Genomic DNA, 17,049 nt, shown 5'->3' with positions numbered 1-17,049 from the left:
TTTTAAGGCATATCTGGGCTTGCCATCAGTTTTTCATCATAACAGAAACAGCCTGCAAAGGCTGGGGGGGATGTTGGGGCCACAGGAGTGAAGTGTGTAAAGGTCACTGGATGGGAGCACGGGCAGGGCACACCTTTGGCTTTGCTGTGTCTCGCTGTCCCAGGCGTGGGACACTCCAGGATTGCAGCTCAGGTACAGGATGGGCACCAGAGCCGGGCTCTGGGAAGGACATCCCAGGGACTGGGGTGGGATGAGCCAGAACAGGATGCTCTCCACAACCACGTGCAGATTTTAAATGTGTCCTTACCGAACTCAAGGGACATTTGGGTTGCAACTGCAGCCCGAGGAACATCTTTCCACACCAGGTACTCCCTTTCTTTCCACAAGCAGCCAACTAGTGACTCAGTGGCTGTGCCTCAAAGAGCAAGAGAGGTTTGGGAAGGACTTGTTGGGCCTTTAGGGTCAGTTCTCAGCTGTTGGTGGCACCTGCATGAGGGTACAGCAGCTCTGGGAAGGATGACCCAGAGCCTCGGACTGCTGGAAGCTCCGGTGTTCTCATGTTTCAGCCCAGACTTCTCCTGGCCATCGGATACTTGTTTGCTCGTGTATGAACACCCCTGCTCTTAAGGGAGATGTGTTTACTGTTGTGTTTACTCCCTGAAGTTTCATGGAGAACACCCGTTTCCCTTCTCAGCAGTCAGGTTTTCTGGTTAAACAAATTATTTCAAGATCCTTATATAGGGGGGGAAAAACCAGGATTACCCTGTAATTACTTTCCGGTCACATTTTGTCTCCCTTGGTAAAAAGTGACCAGAGCTGCATGCATAATTCCAGAGAAGGTTGCAGCAGAGCTTCCTATAATGGCATTAACATTTCCCCTTGTCCTGGAAATATCTCAGTTGATCCACGCTTTTTGTCAGATCTGCTTCACACTGGGAGTTCACAGTCATCTGGAGATCAACAAATACACCCAGATTTTTCTCTTCTTCTGTCATTTCCAACTGATGAGCTCCCAGCTTGCGGCAGAGATTCTTGTTAGCAATTCCCAAGGGCATGACCTTGTACTTTCCACTATTAAATTTCATCCCATTTCCAGTGTGCCAGCTCTCCGTGTTATCCAACTCTTCCAGCAATACAGCTATTCCCGCTGCTCGGCTGGCGCCTCCCAGCTTTGTGCCATCAGCAAATGCCATCAGCTCACTCCTACCTTTTGTTCCAAGGCCTGTCTGAAAAAGATTGTGCAAGATCAGGAGCCCATCCAGACGTGCCTTGCTGGGCCAGGCTGTGATCACTGGGATCCAGTGCTCCAGAGGGAAGCAAGGCTGGATAGGGAGAACAAGGGAACCCAGACATTTTCTGCTCACTCTTCCCTTTGCACACCCTGTGCATCCACAGCTGGTGTAGATTTGAGGCGACTTCCTTACCTTTTCCATCTAGTTACATTTTATGGACCTGCTTTCTATTAATTTATTGAATCAATTAATAAATCTGTAATATATCTTTTGTCTAAAAAACAATTATCAAAGGCATAATCTTAGTTAAATGCAATCAATCTTTAGTAAAGCTATGTCACATTTTTACTTTAAAGTTTTACACTTATTTGTCTGGCCCCAACTACTTTTCCCTTTATATTTAATTTTTTAAGCTTTTAATGTTCTTGAGGTCACACTAACAGGTGTCTAAACGACTGGATTGCTTTACTTCCTCCTGCTTAAATCCAGCCAGTGCTTCAGGAGCTCCTCTGTAATTCATTACCACCCTCCAGCTGACAAATTAAAAACTGTACTGGGTGAGTGAGGATACATTCCAGGTCCATCAGGACTCTGGGTTTGGGAACACCTCATTCCCTGAGCTGTCAGGTTCTTAAAGGCCTTGTTCTCCCTTTGGGTCCAGTAATTCCCATTTCCATAAAATAATCCTCATTAGCTGTCATCCTTCGTCCTGATCATCACAGGAAATATGGACAAAAGTCATTTAACATGGGGTTATTAATGAAAAAATAGACTGGAACACAAGGAGTGGAGAGGTCCAGGACACAAGACATGGAATGTCTCCATGCAATGCATGTGACCACATTGGTAAAGATGAAATATATAAATAAGCAGCTGGAAGTGCCCAGTTTTTCTTGTCCCAGGGATGGCACTGCAGGGGGATCCCCCTCCTTGAAAACCAGCAGAGGAACCCAGCAGGTTCTGCTGTGCAGCAGCCCCGGGTGTCCAGGATCCAGCTCTATGAAGTAGGTCACATTTGGTCTCCCTGCAGGCACACTCAGAGAGGTAACATTTAACAGGGACTTCTCAAAATTCATATTTTGCTTGCTCATGCTGTCAACACACATCCTTTTCAGATTCAGCTATACTGGCTCAACACATTTTCGTTGCTTTTGGGTGTAAACAGGCCAGGAATCCTGTTTTTCCCTTCAGTTACCGGTATTTCTTCCAAAGTTCCACTGAAGGTACATATTGACATTCAGATCACATTGGCATTCAGATGATGGCTTGTTTTAGGAAAAAAAAAATCTCTTCAGAAGGTCTGATTAACTTCCCTTCAAACGTTGGCTGTGCCTGACCAAGGGAGCAGAACCAGAACACAACTCACTGAGTGGCTCATATCTGAGTGTGAAGACACGGGATCCTGTATTTTGCATTGTTCTCTCTGAACATTAATGCTCCTTCCAGCTTAGACACAACCTAATGACAGACTGAAGTCCATCTGTTACAATGACTAGGCTTGGACTCAGAGGGAGAGTCCTGTGGATAATTTAGGAGTGCATTTTATAGCCACTTGCAAGCATTTAATTTCAGATCAAGGCGAACACGAGGAGCAGGTGGAAATCTGTCGCAGAAGTACAACCTGACCTACATACGGTATTGTAAATTAAAGATATGTATAAAAATAAAACATTAATGATCCATCACAGTTGCAACAAAACCTAGATATAAATCTTGCTGCTGGAAAGGAGCTTCATTGCACAAGGCTTAGTAAAGGTTTCGTTTTGGAACTGGCGACACTCCTGCCACCTCCGACAGTGGTGCCGCTCTCCTCTCCGGCTTTCTTGTTTTCTGTAGCTTAATGATCACAGGCCTTTTGCTTTATCACTTGTGTCTCAGTTTCCATGTGTTTTTTGGCAGTCCTGCCTTGTGCTGGCTCCCTGTTCCCCATTACCTCATGCTTTAGGAGCTGTGGGCTGTGGAGGGTGGCTCGGACAGCGCGTGTCCCGGTGGTGTGGGGCCACACGTGTCCTACAGCTGAGCTGGGTGGCACCAAAGCAATGCAGGAAAACATCAGCCTGAAGACCTTGTGCATCAGATAGGGTGTTTCTCCAGGGGTTTTAGAGGATCCTAAGGAGGAGGGATGGCAGTGGGTGCTGCAGGGTGTGGGTATACCTCAGAGCTCCTCAGCCCCCTTCAGCACCCACCTACACTATTACCTGTCTCACAGGCTGGGTACCAAACCTTTTCCTGAGACAACAACGTGACCTGGTGCAGGTGGCACAGGAATGTGTCTGGGTGGGTTTGGAATGTCTCCAGAGAAGGAGACTCCACGACCTCCCTGGGCAGCTCTGCCACCTTCCACGGAAAGTTCTTCCCATGTCGAGGTGGAACTTGTAGTGTTTTAGTTTATGGCCATTGCTCCTCATCCTGTCACTTGGCACCACTGAAAAGAGTCTGGCACCATCCTCTGGATGCCCCTTGGAGATATTTATATGCATTGATGAAATCTCCTCTCAGTGTTCTCTGGACTAACCAGGCTCAGCTCCCACAGTCTCTCCTCATCAGGGACATGCTCCAGTCCCTTAATCATCCCTGCGGCCCTGCCTTTCACCAGGGGCTGAGGGATGGCAGGCACCTCCTGAGGGTACGGGGAGCGCTGAGCCGAGCTGTGACATTACATATTAGAAAAATGTTTTCACTGTTTGGGTGCTCAGACACTGGAATGGGCCGCCAGGGAGGCGTTGGAGTCACGATCCATGGAATTGTTTGAGAGGTGTTTGGATCTGGCGCTGGGTGATGTGGTTTAGTGGTTTAGGGTTTACGTTGGCCGTGCTGGGGTGACGGCTTGACTGGATGATCTTCAGGGTTTCTTTCAACCTCGCTGATTCTGTAATTTCCTGATCCTATGATTCCGTAATTCTGTGGTTCCACGATTCTGTAGTTCTGTGATTCTGTAATTTTTCAATTTTGCGATTCTGTAGTTTTATAATTCTGTGATTCTATAATTCTGGGATTCCACAATTCAGGGATTCCACAATTGCCCGGTTCCCGCTCCCCCAGCGGGGCCGTTCCCCCCCGGCTCCCTCATGGAGGGCGGGCGCGGCGCGCGGGCCCCTCCCCGCGGGGGGCGGGCTGAGGAGGGAGGAGGCCGCGCGGCCGCCATGTTGTTGTGCCCGTGAGGCGGCGGCGGCGGCGGCCCCGAGCCCGCAGCGACCCCGGCCCTGGCAGGACGCCGCGCCCCGGACGGGCGGGGGCTCCGCGCCATGCCCTGCCCCGCGGTAAGAACCCGCCGGCGTGCCCGGTGTCCCGCGGCGTGGAGGGCCGGCCCGGCGCGGGGCCTGGCGGAGCGCGGCCGCGCTGTCACTGAGGGCCGCACACGCCCCCTCGGCCGCGGGTGCAGGGCCGCCACGGCGCCCTCAGCCCCGCTCCGCTCGGCCGGCCGGGGGCAGCGGCGGAGGCGGCTCGGCGGCCTCCTGTGGCCAGCCGGGCCGGGCCGTTCGCGGCGGGGCTCGGGCGGCGGGGCCGGGCAGCTCCCGCTGCCCGTTGGGCCTCGCGCGGCGCCGCCGCCCCCGTGCCCGGCCCGCGGGGGTGCCGGGGGTGCCCGGTCCCCTTGGGGGTGCCCGGGGGTGGTGCGTCCCCCCGGGGGTGCCCGGTCCCCGCGAGCCCGCCGGGATCGCCCCGTGCCGTTGGCAGCCGCCGGCCCCTGCCCGGCTCCGCGGGCCGCCGTGTGCCAGCTCCGCTCACCTGCCCTTGTGCGCGGGGCCGCATTCCCCTGCCTTTTGGACGTGGGGCTCGTTAAGGCTTTTTTACCGGCATGGTGGTGCGGCTGTAATTGCGTCTCTTCCCCCTGTTCCTCTTAACAGTCCTGTTCTTTCACTGGGATCTGAGCAGATGTTGCCCTTCCTTGGTAAGTGCTTTGCCCCCCAACGTGGAGCTTAGGTGTGCGCATTGAAGTTTTTCCCGCTCTTGTTGGTTCGTATAGAGAATGTTTTTGTTTTTTTTTTTTTATCAGACCTGGTGTTTCTTCACATCTCTGCACAGGAAATTGATTTCTTTCCTTTCCGTGCACACTTCCCTCGCTGGGGGAAGGTTGGGTGTGAGCTTGTAACTCTTGCAGGCTTCAAGTGTTATAGGTTCTTTCCTGTGTGTTTGGTTGTGTGATGTAGCCGTGTCAATAAGGCTTTCTTTAAGAAGAAAAGAGCTTCTCTGGTGAATCACGTCAGGTAGTGCTGAGTGTGGAGGTGCACCTTGGCTTTCTGGTGAACATAAAGGCATGTTTAGATTCCTTGGTGAGTCCACTGGGAAGGGACAGAGCGTGACGGAGGGAGCTGTGACAGGTTTCTTGTAGTACCTGTCATGCTCTGAGCCGTAGATAAAGAGCTGCCTTTTGTCTGTAACTGAAGCACGTGGTATTCGAAAATGAACTTTTTTGGTGGAGGTGAAGGAGTTTTTATGAAGCTTGTGAACTCGGGGGGGAGGAGGCTGACATCTGATACCTGCTTTGCTTCAGCTGTTACTGATCGCTGTGGTTTGGGAGATAGAAGTGGTGCTTTCTTTCCTTGCACAGGAAACACTGAGCTGTAAGTGTTGAAACTTTGTGCAGATAAGTGAAGGCGGGGCACGAGGGTCTAAAATGCTTCGGTGACAAGTGTTTCTGTGTCTGCTTTGGAGCTTGGCGAGGGGACAAAGGGCCACAAACAGCGGTGTTGACCAAACCATGTTGGTTTTCGAGTGATTGCACTAATAGGTGCTCTTGTCCTACTTCACTTTACAGGAGTGATAAATAGAGGGCCAAACTGAGTTCTCTTGCTGGTAGTGCTGTAGGTGCCTATCTAGGATGCTGTTAATATTCATTACATTAACTGCACTAGCAATTATTAAAACATCACTGTTAACCTGCTTAAGTAACCTGCCAGGCAACCCACTAATGATACCACGGAGGTGGAGTAGGTCAGCTTGATAAGCTCTCATTGTATTTTATTTATTTTTTACATAAAAACAGCCATCTGCAGCTGGAGGAGACAGAAATGGAGCATGCCCAGGCTTCTGAAATAGAGGATACAATATTTTATCTCAGATCTCAATCCACCTACGTGCAGCCCAGGATGGTGGAGAGAAGTATGTTGTCAGCTTTCAGGAGTAGGAGGAACAGGGCTGTGCAGTGCTTTGCTGGCAATTAACCTGGAAAAAAGGAGTAACTTGAGGAGAAGGGGATCCTTGGGCTGCTGGAGTAGCAGGCGAGTCTGCTGTAGCCAGGAAGAGGAATTGTCTCCACGGAGTGACTCGGAGCAGCTGGGTTAGCATCCAGCACAGAGTTCAAGATCTCTTCACCTGCAGAGATCAAAAGGCTGTGACGGCTGTTCCTGCCCTGGTGGCTTCCTACTGGGAAGTGTAACTGGATATAAGGAGATAGGACTCTTGTACTTGGTATCAGCGGTGCCTTCCAGAGCACGTGACTCCAAGTAGTGCATTAGAGCTTATCAAATGCTGTGAACTGGAATGAAACGTCCAGATACTTCGACATGCACTTGTTTCATAGTAGCTTTCACCGGCTGAGTCAAAGTAATGTCACATTTCCTTCAGAATAACCTCTGAGGTACTGAAATGTCTGAGCCAGAACGTGCAACTGCTGTGCATTTGTCTCTAGCCTGGGTAGCTGGTGGTGTAAAGAGCTGCCTGTTACATCCCGTACGGGTTTGAAACTCTGAGAAATGAGCTTCGTGACTTGTGATTCCACCCCCCCTTCTCGATACCGGTGCTGTAACTTCCCAGTGCTGTCAGGAAAACTTCAGGAAAGTGCCCAGCACTCAATTCCTGCTGTGATTCCTGTGAATTACTGGATTGTTAAAAGACAGCTATTTCTTTCTACATAATGCTTCCAGATTTCAGGCTGACCGAGTGGCTTGCATGGAAGACCTCAAAGTGGAGCTGGTGGTAATTCAGGAATTTGAAATGCTGAGCTCCTGGTGCTTTACGGCTTCTCCCTTGGACGGTGCAGGGTTGCTATGTCCAGACTGGTGCATCGACTTGCATACGTGTCAGCTGCTTGTGGGATGGGCAGAGGTCACAAACCACGGCCTCCTTTGGCGTGAACTGTCCTTACTCGGAGTGTGTTTCTCAGCAGAACAGCCAGAACTCTGCCCTTGCTTTGAGGGGAACAGCTGAGAAGCTCTGACAGAAAGAACTCGATGCCATACAGTCTAATGGTGAACTGGAGCACGAGTACCTGTTCTTCCCCTCACCTGATGAGTGCTTTCTGGTGGGGGGGTGAGGGAGGTGAACCCCAGCTGGCTGCAGTGATTCTAGGGAGTAGCAGCAGGGAAGAAATGTGCGTGGTCTTGTTGCAAGCAGTAGTATCTCTCACCTTTAGTCTGTTCTGAGGTGTCAGGTTGTGCTGCTGTGAGCCAAGGGTGCTCTGCTCTCCTCCATCGAGTGCCAGTGTGCGCCTGGAAGTGAGGCTTGGACCTGCAGAGCCGTGCAGAGGGAGCTGGGGGGGAGGGCAAACAGGCAGCTTTCTAGAATGTTCATTGGCACGGGGAAGCTGCTTCCGGAGTCACTGATGTCCAGCAAAAAGCAGTGTTTGCAAAGGCTTCACTTACAACACAATTGCTGATTTCTAGCTTTGATTCGTCTTCTGAAGCTTGGAATCGTAATGTGAAGCTGGGAAAGCAGCAGTTGGTTTGACACCTGAATGTGGCTGCAGGTTAAACTGGGCACTGGAAATGTGCTCTCTGGGGCTTACTGGGGGCAACTGGGTATTTCAGAGGTTTTGTTCCTCCTCATGGGTGGGACAACAGACCTTATGGGCCCTTATTAACCCCTTGGGGGTGTCAGTGCTGAAAATTGTAATAAAGTAACCATGGAAAGAACCATATGGAAGTTTTTCTGGAATCTGTGTGTGGGGCAGCTAATGACATTGTAATAACTGTCATGGAGGTGGTGGAACTCTGAGAAGGGAAGGAGAAACCCCCAGACTCTGAAAGAACTGCCTGAATAAGGAGCTCTTGCCCTTCCTTGGGAGAGTTGGATTTCAAAAAACTTGAAGCTGGATGGCCCTTGTTCAGCAATACTGCAGCTGAATTGTACAAGCTGCTGTATTGAAGTATTGCCACTTCTGAAAAGTGATTACTTTGAAGAAGCTCCAGTGGAACTCGATTTTATTTTTCCTCTTGACTAGGAATGCAGTGAAAAGCTGGAAAGCAGCAGTGGCTTGGGGGCAGGCTGTTGTACATCACCAGTCATGCCAGTAATGAAATGTGTCCTCAATAACACATGCTAATGGATTTTAAGCAGCATTAACCTTCTTCTTTAGAGAAATTTAACAAAAAATACTGGATTGTAAATACTTTAAAATGTAACTTTGCAGGCTGGTGTTGAAAGAGGACAGAACATCAAAGAAAACAAGGCTTGGAGAAGCACTGTAGGTGACAAGTAAAGCGAGTTGTCCTTTGCCTTGCTCAGCACATCTCGCTGCTTCCAGCCTTCATTGTGATGGACTCTGAGTGACCACGATGGAAGTGGAGTTGGGTTTGCTCTGCGCAGCTTCCAGCTGAGATGCTGATGGGCTGATGCTTTCACCGACTTGTGCGGCATCGGTTGTCCATCAGGCTGTTCTGCAGCGTGCAAACAGGAGTGCTCAGCCTCAGGTTTGAGCTGTTGTGTGTGTGGTGGAGCGTTGGAACTCGTGCTGGACCGAGCTCAGCTTGGCACATTGTCCTGTCACCTATGGAATCAGCTCGAAGCGAGAATGAAATCTGAAACTTGGTGTTAGTCCCTGGCTCCTTGGGAAGAGCTGGGCTTTAGGAGAGGCAGCCAGAACAGCCCAGCACCCTGACTGGGGTGTGTTCTCTATGGGGGCAGCTGTAACAGGGAATATCCCAACGTTTGAACTTCCAGGCTGGACAGCAAGGGAGGCTTGGAGCTTGCAGAAGGTGGCCTAGAAGGCAGTGAATATCTGTGTAGGAAGGACTTGTGTTCTGTTACTGTGATATTTAGGTGTCTTCTTCCTCGCTGTTGTGTATGTGGGTCTGAGCTGTGTGTTCTGTGCTCCCTCCAGTTGATTTTAGTCCAGTCATTCTTGCATTGTCTGCAGAGTGACATCTTCTTGGTTTAATTTCAGAAGTTGTTCTTTACTGGGACTGTCTTTAGCAGATGTGCCAGGTCTAACCTATCAGGCTTAGCCTTTACTGGAGAAAGAATTGAAAAGGACTTTTTTCACTATAATCTCAGCTTCCTGCTTTTCAAGGAAACAATGTTGGTAAAGTAACTTACTACCTGTATGTGCTTCTCTCATGCCTTACATTATCCCCATGGCTAAGAATTCTACCAAACCCTCTCATTTATTGTTCTTACCCAGTTTTAAGAAAGATTTTCATCAGGGAAAACCAGTGAAAATGGTTTGAATCTTTCTTTTAAGTGATATTTCTGAAAGCAAAGTAGCATGAAATAGATCTCTGGGGTGCCTGTATGAGGAAGTCTTTTGTATATACAAGTCTAATAGTCTCTAAGTGTTTTGGATTGTTCTGGTACTCAGAAGGTTTAGTTTCTAGAACATATAGGCAATATGGGTGGGAAGTAATGCACTTCAGGTTGAATTTGTGGAGGAAGGCTGCTGCATTGCCATAATTAAGTCTTTGTAGTTTTTCTTTCCAATACCAGAGATTTGTGCACTGGTATAGACATTATTTATAGAAACACTGTTAGAACAGTTTTGTGTTGCCCTTTTGTGGGCCTCATTTGCTTCTCCAACTTTGGGACTGGAAACTAGGGCTATAATCAAAGCATTAATTCTGTGGTGTTACCTGGGAGGACTTCAGGAAGAAATAAAAATAGTTGCTCTTTCCCTGTGCCTTTAAAAGAAGGTTTTGACTCTTCTATCAACCAGGAAAGGGCAGACTCGTGACAGAATGAGACTTGTTTTCTCCAGTGCTGCTTTCTCCACTTGTGGAAGTGCCTGGGGGAAACTGCTCCCCGGCACCTGAGAGGGGAGAGGCCAGAAATCCTGTCCGTGTGGGTTGTCAGGGAGTCTGGGAAGAGAAGATGCACTTGGTTGGCTCCTGAGTGCCCTTGGAGAGCGGAGCAAAGGCAGGACTGGCTGCAGGGCCTCTCCCAGCTCATCCTGAGAGCAGCCTTTCACGTAGGGCTCCTGTGCATCATTCCGCTCCCAGGCCCTGGGAGTGTGACTCCTCAGTTCCTCTGAGGCTTCTCCTTGACTCCTCAAACCCCCTTATTTTTGGGGGTTTCCGTATAGCTGGTGGCAGGATTTCAGAAAACAGCTGGAAAACCACATCTTCCCTCCAGTCTTTCTGTCATGGGGAGTTTAGCACAGTGTAGGTCAAGGGTAGACTACTAAAATATTGATTTTGGTTATTGAGCTGCTGGAAGTTGTAGTTGAAAGCATTGAAGTGTTGAGTGGAACTGAAGGCTGAGGTAAAGAAGTGACAAAAACACTGAGCACACAGAGGTTGAGAACCATTTATTTGAACTACTGTGTTAGTGAAACTGCTTCTGGCTATGGAGTCTTAATACCTTCAGCATCTTACAGTAGGTGTTAATGGGTGAGGCAACTTCCAGTACTTCTGAAGTGAAAGCTCAGTTTTGTACAGGAGATGTCAGAATGATCCAGTCTAACAGCTGACCTGGTGTTAAACTCTGTCCTGTCACTCTTATGCTATCACTGTGGCCTTTCAAAATGAGTTAAAGTCCAGAGCTGCTCATTGAAGTGGCTGCCTCTGGGTCTGGAATTGGTGGAAAGTTTCCTTGGAACTTCTAGGTTTGGAATTGATGGAGAGCATTTCCATGGAATATCCTGCCTGGTAGTTAGGAGGGCCCCAAGAGCCTGACTCTGCCTGTTCTCCCTGCAAGCAGATGAGGACAGGGAGGGAGCTGGGGCTGTGATTCCATCTCTTGTAGCCGTAATTGGCCTAAATGTGTACCTGGGAAAGCTCTGGTTATTCCCTGCTATCTGCCAGAGTGTAATTGCTGTCATTGAAACTTAAACCAGAGATAAATGAGAGGCTGGGAGGTTGTGCTGGTTGCAGTGGTTGCTGTTTGCTTTGAGACCCTTTCAGACCTAGTGCTGCATTTGCTGCAGCTGCAAAGTGTTCTCAAGTTTTCTCCCCTCCAGCCTTTGGTGTCTTCTCTAAAACTGCTGTTACCAAGGCTGACTTTTCCTGGTCTGGGGCTCTCTCAGTTCAGGCTTTTCAAATACCTGTCTGTCTGCTGGCAAAGAACAGAAGAGCCAAAACGAGAGGTAGTGAGAAGAAAACTCACCTGCTGTATCACAGAGCAACTTTGCTTGAGAAGTGATGTGAGGACATGTCTGTCTTCACTGTGCTACCTGTTTGCTGTGGTCTGACCAGAGGAGAAACACTCGAGTTGTTTTCACCTCGTAGCTTTGATTGTATTGTATTTGAATTTTCTTAATTTCCTTTTTGTTTCCACTTCTGAGAACAAATAGTTAGTGTAATGTAGGCATTATTGAACTTTTGATCCACCAAACCTGACTAAGATGTCTAAGCAGATTGCAATTCTAGGTTATTTTGATTATTTTCCCTTCATAAATGGAAGCTGAAAGCTAGTGAAGTGTACTTAATGTAAACTCACAAGTTTACTGCCTCTGCCTGCAGACCTTTTCTTTCCATCTAAACATTGTGCCTGGGTTTTTTTAAGAGTGGGTAAGCTTTTCATCAAATTAATGACTAATCCTTATCAAACAAGTGTTCATCTTTACAATTAGAGAACAGGAATGCTTAATTGTGTGCTGATTGGTGAACATACTAGTCATGAGTACATTTGAGAATTCAGATTCTTAATTTTCTCTCACTGCTGGTAGCAGGAATTTGCTGTGAACAGGGCATTATATTCTGGTTGGGTACCCATTATGATTAAATTATCATCTTTGTCTATGTTCAGTGAACCTTTCTTTGAGTAACTTCCAAAAGAATGCACCTTTTTTGCACTTTGGGAAAATCTGAACTCTCTGAGGAAAAAGGAGGAAGATGGAAGAAAGGTAAATATTTTGAGGTCTGCTCAGCTTTCCTTGTAGGTTTGGCTAATGGATTATGGTCAAGGCATGGTTGTGTTCTAATGCAGAATACAATAGCTTGCTTGTTTTCTTTTACTTTGGGCTGGAATCTCTTAATCCCTTCGGACTCAAGCATGAGTATCACATGATTTGGAGGTGTTTGGTTAGTGTACTTCCCTGCTGCAGAGCATCCCTGGATGTAGCAGAGGAGTAAATTGGGGCTGCAGGGAGAAGCCACATGGAAATTTTCAGGTTTGGAGAAGCAAGTGTTGAACAGTTTGTGCTGGCACAACTGTGGGGTCAGTTAGGCTGGAAGGAAAGAAGGAAGGAGCCCAGATACCTGCCCTAAAACTCCAGGTTCATTAGGAAAAGGGCTGCAGCTTCAGTATGCTGACACTGCACCTGGATGTTCAACACACCTGCACTGCTCAAACCACCGACTAGGCCGTTTGTAGGGAAACTGCCTTGCAGGAAAACTGGAGGTACAGCTAATTGAAGGTCCTTCTTCACAATCTGTGACCACATGGGACATCAGTGGGGTTATAGCTGTATCAGTAATACTCATAACCCCTTATTAAAGTGAAATAATAGTAAGTATTCATTAACAGCGAATTTCTAAACATAGTAACTTCTTGTATAACTGTGTAATGGTACCACCGTGCCTGGTTACTGTTGTGTTGCTTTTCCCCCTTTCAGCTCTGCAGGCTTTAGGAGCTGGAACCAAAATGCCTTCCACATGTCAAACTGGAATTTTGGCTTATAATGACAGGCTGAGTGCTGGCACTTGATGAGGGTGACTGCTCACCACTGACCTGGGGACAGCACTGGGCAAGGGGTGTGCTAAAACAGAATAGGATTCCCTGGAGTGCTGAAATATGGTAATGAAGAGGAGGGGGAGAAGACTGCAGGGAGTTACAAGGTGCTGGTCTTGACTCTTGGTGCTGCTTTTGCAGCATTTAGTCCGTTAAGCACGAGGTGAGTGCTGCTTTCCTGGAGCTGCTGCTTGCCCAGCTGTTTCACCTGCAGCGTGGTGGAGGTAATTGGGGCGCTGCAGTCGTGGTGGCTCCATACTTAGCTCATTACTCCAAGCAAATTATCTTTTCCTTCTCAAGTGTTGACTGGCAGGCTGGTTGCAGAGCTGTCTGGCTTTCCATTGCCGGGGCATTCCAGCTCCTCTGCAGTGTTTGCATTGCACAGGCACCTCTTCCTGGGAGCTCTGGAAAGGCTGGTGGTCCCCCAGCAGCAGGAGGGTCTGAGGATGGGAGTCTGTAGTAATTCAAGGTGGTGTTGGGGCAAAGGTTGGACTTGATGATCTCAGAAGTCTTTTCCCACCTAGTTGGTTCTGTGATTCTGTGAATTCATTGAGGGGGAAACAAGCACCGCTAAACCTGCTGTTGTAATCAGCTCGGAGCAGGAAGCGATTGTGAAACCTGCTTGGTGTTCTGCTCACCTGTGGAGGGTGGTTGGGTCCATCCCTGCCACTGCTGATGCCTCAGCTGGGTGGGTCTGGTGTTCACCTGGAGGAGTCACCTGGGGAGCTGTGGACAGAGGATTTTGCTTCACTTGACAAGTATAAGATTGTTATACCAAAGACAATGAGAGCTATTTCGAGCTTTCCTTTCTAAGCCCGGTTCTTGGCTGAGCTGTTTGTGTCAGGCCCCAGTTTGGGAGCTCCCCTGCTCTGAGGGTCACACCCAGAGCCCATTACAGTTAATGGGGCTGTTGCCTCACGCCTGCCGTGCTCCCATTCAGCTCTCAGGTATGAAGACTTTTCCTCTTGCATAAGACAGCTTGATTTGCTGGGCTCGGCCAGGAAACAGTTGGCAGCTCCCTAAGGAGTGAGTTCCACGCTGCTGTGCCCTGTAGCTTATTTTTCTAAACATTAGTATTTCGAGTTATTGTCCAGCTTTTTAAACTGTCCAACTGCCCGAGGCTGGCCCACTGCTCACACAAAGGCAGGGATTACCTACCAGCCCCTGCTGGATGCAGATCCTTTCCTGCTTCCAGCAGACTTCCTACTCCTAGACCCACATGGTTTGGTATTCAGAGTGGACACAAAGCAGGGCTAAGCCTCATGGATTGAACATATTTCAAGAGCCTCAAAATGGCAACACGGCTCAGTTTGCCTTTTCTCTTTTGAATTTCTAAGTATTTCTAACTACTATATTTATTTTTTCTGCTTCTCCCAACAAAATTCAGTTTTCAGTCTCATCATAAATCCTTTCTACCATGTGTCAATCCCAACAGGCCAACTCATGTACTAGTTAAGAAATGATTTTTCTGTAAATATGCTACAGGTCTAGTAACATTTGTTATTGAGCTGAAGGGACTTCACTTACCAAAAGCAAGGAGTGCTAAGTTAAAACAAGCCAAAGAAGCTGGTCTGAAGTGACTTGTGTCATGAAAAGCACAAGAAAGGACTGAAGGTTTTTTTCTTTACCATATTAGAAGTAAGCAGGTGGGCTGGGGAGAATCTAGTTAAGCTTACAGTTTAAAGAAAGGCTTAATGCCAAAACACTCTCAAAACCTAATTTATGTGCTTCAACTCCCCAGTTTTTATACTGCCTCTTGCCAAGACAACTAAGGAATTCCTAGAGCTATTCTGAATTTCCAGGCTGGGTTTGGAACACGATATCCACTTCTGCAGGTGCAGGGAACACTCTGGTCTGTTCGGGTAGGTTGGTGAGTCTTGGTGGTTTTATTGCTGGTTTATTTGATTTTCAGCAGTCTGGAGATGCTGCTCTGAAGCACATTTGTGATGCAGTTGCAGGTGTAGCCAGCTAGGTTTTTGCTGCTTGCAAAAGGTCAGCTTTGAAGCTTCCATGAATTGATAAACAGCAAACTCGAGGCTGGTGTTGCAGCACCTGTTTTCTAGACTTCCAAGCCTCCTGCTTGACTTGGGAAAACTTAGGAGGAAGAATTTTGTGTGGTGTTGACGTTCTTAAGATCTCCTTAACTATTTGTAACTAATTAAAATGCAAGAGGTGAAGGAATACCCTGGGGTCAGTTCAGAGAGGGCTTGTGCGGCTGAGTGAAGATGAGCAGTGGTAGAAGAACTCAGTGCATCCTTCACATCTGCAAAGAAAACCCAACCAGCACCTTGTTTCACTTGGGCTGTGCCACTGTGCTCTCCCTGGGTCACCTCACGGTGAGTGCTGGTGAAAGACTTGGCTTACCAGAGTTTGGACATGTTGAAACAAATTTGATGGCTTGAAACTTGCCTGAAGAATCTGCTGCTTGTCAGGTGCCTCCTGAGGAGCTGCTCCGCCTGTGACCCCTCAAAAATCAAGACTTGGTTACTTTGCTTATTTTTTAATAACATTATAACCTGTAGGTTAACTGACATATTGGCAGCTTTATTGCGTGTCAGAATGTGAAAGAGAAAGTGTGAACCTTTCTGTGGAGCTGGGAATCCATAGATCAAGCTGGGTGAGTGACAGCTCAGCCTCTACATGGAATTCAGAGCATCTTTGCCATGTTATAAAAAGCTTGTTGCCTGGTGCTGATCTGTTCCTCCAACACTGAGCTTTTTGTAACCTTTAAACTCTAAGTATAGGGTAGGAATTTATCCAGTTAAAACCTGCATTTGTTTGAAGAGTTAACTCCTGCCTGTTCACCTCTGCCCCACATCTCCAGATCTCAGTTATTTAAATACCAAGGTGTGTGTCACTCACTGGGTAGGGAGGTTTTTCCTTTAGCAGAAAGAAGTAAATGTGACCTGTAGAGAACAAGCAGCTGTGCCTGTCTTCCCACACCTTCCTCATTCTTCAATTTTGCTTATTTACAGTGTGGAACTGTTAAATTAGGACTTAGAGCTGGTCTGCAGGTGAGTTCTTGCCTGTGAAATTCTGCAAATACTTCTGAGATTGGTGTCTTAATTTCAACCTTATCTCGAAGCGATGTGTTTTACGTTGTCTCTGATGTCAGTTTTACAGGTTTTCTTTTGGGGAGGAATGGGGAAAAGTCCTTATTAATATCTCATCTAAAGTAGGCTGAGTGAATAACATATGCTGGAATATCTTAAAAATGAAGTGCTGGATGGAGTAGGTTGGATGGAAGGGTCTGAAAGCTTCAGTTCTGAAGTAAGGAATAAGTCTTCTAGTTTGTCTAGTTAGGCTTGTCCTACTTTGAAGCCTCACTGAATTTTCAAGTGGAGAAGTAGCAGATTTGTTTGGTGTTGAACAGCAGGCTTCAATTCTATCCTTTTTTAGTATTTTGAGGTAGCTTGGTGTAAACCTTTCACAGAAATGCTGCTCTTACTGAGCTGGTGAGTTGAGTTCGTCACAACTCAAATGTCATTCTTTCTCTTCCTTCCAGTCCTTTAACTCCTTGTCACAAGTGACAGTGTTCCTTGCAGGCAGATTGGAGGTAGAAATCTGCAACTTTAGCTGTGTTGATGTCGTGTCAGCCTTTGCATCCTCCAGGTCTAAGGGGCAGTCTTAGTGCCACGTTCAGACTGATACTCTGGAGGGGATTTTTAACCCTTCTAGACCAGAGTTGCTGCAAGTAAAGCATTTAACATGTGTTTCTGCAGGGCTTTGTTGTGCTTCTGTGGGTAAATGGTCCCTGTGCTGGGGTTGCCCTGGGCAGAGGATGGAGCCTGGGAAAGGTGCAGGGCTGCTTTGTGGATCCTGTGCCTCCATCTGCTCATGGTACTGGGATCTTGGGCTGACCTGCTGGCACAGGCAGCCCTAAATGCTGAAAGGGTGTCTGCTCCAGCCCATTTCTGATTATCCCTCAGAAATGCAGCTCCTCAGGCTGTTCTGTATCTGTGGTATTGCTTGAGATTTATGTAGGAAGTGGGAGCAG

At 47.9% G+C, this 17,049-nt stretch overlaps 1 protein-coding gene across 7 annotated transcripts in view; it reads left to right on the top strand.

The window, feature by feature from the left end:
- MTMR3 (myotubularin related protein 3) overlaps nucleotides 1-17,049 on the top strand; it is a 137,071-nt gene that overhangs the window by 57,042 nt on the left and 62,980 nt on the right. Inside the window, exons 1-2 of one of the 7 annotated variants that reach the window (XM_050318239.1) lie at nucleotides 4,357-4,492; nucleotides 5,078-5,121. In XM_050318239.1, coding sequence (XP_050174196.1) covers nucleotides 5,106-5,121 — 16 coding nt within the window. In that variant the 5' untranslated portion in view covers nucleotides 4,357-4,492; nucleotides 5,078-5,105. Of the gene's footprint in view, nucleotides 1-4,350; nucleotides 4,493-5,077; nucleotides 5,122-5,295; nucleotides 7,543-17,049 lie in introns of those variants that run through there. The other 6 variants (XM_050318244.1, XM_050318245.1, XM_050318243.1 and 3 more) reach the window with 6 other exon arrangements.

The sequence above is a fragment of the Myiozetetes cayanensis genome, unplaced genomic scaffold, assembly GCF_022539395.1.
Source record: "Myiozetetes cayanensis isolate MyiCay16 unplaced genomic scaffold, myiCay2020 scf21, whole genome shotgun sequence".
In the NCBI taxonomy this organism is placed as follows: Eukaryota; Metazoa; Chordata; class Aves; order Passeriformes; family Tyrannidae; genus Myiozetetes; species Myiozetetes cayanensis.
The sequence above is the reverse complement of the archived record's forward strand: the minus strand, read 5'-3'. Positions and strand labels throughout refer to the sequence as shown.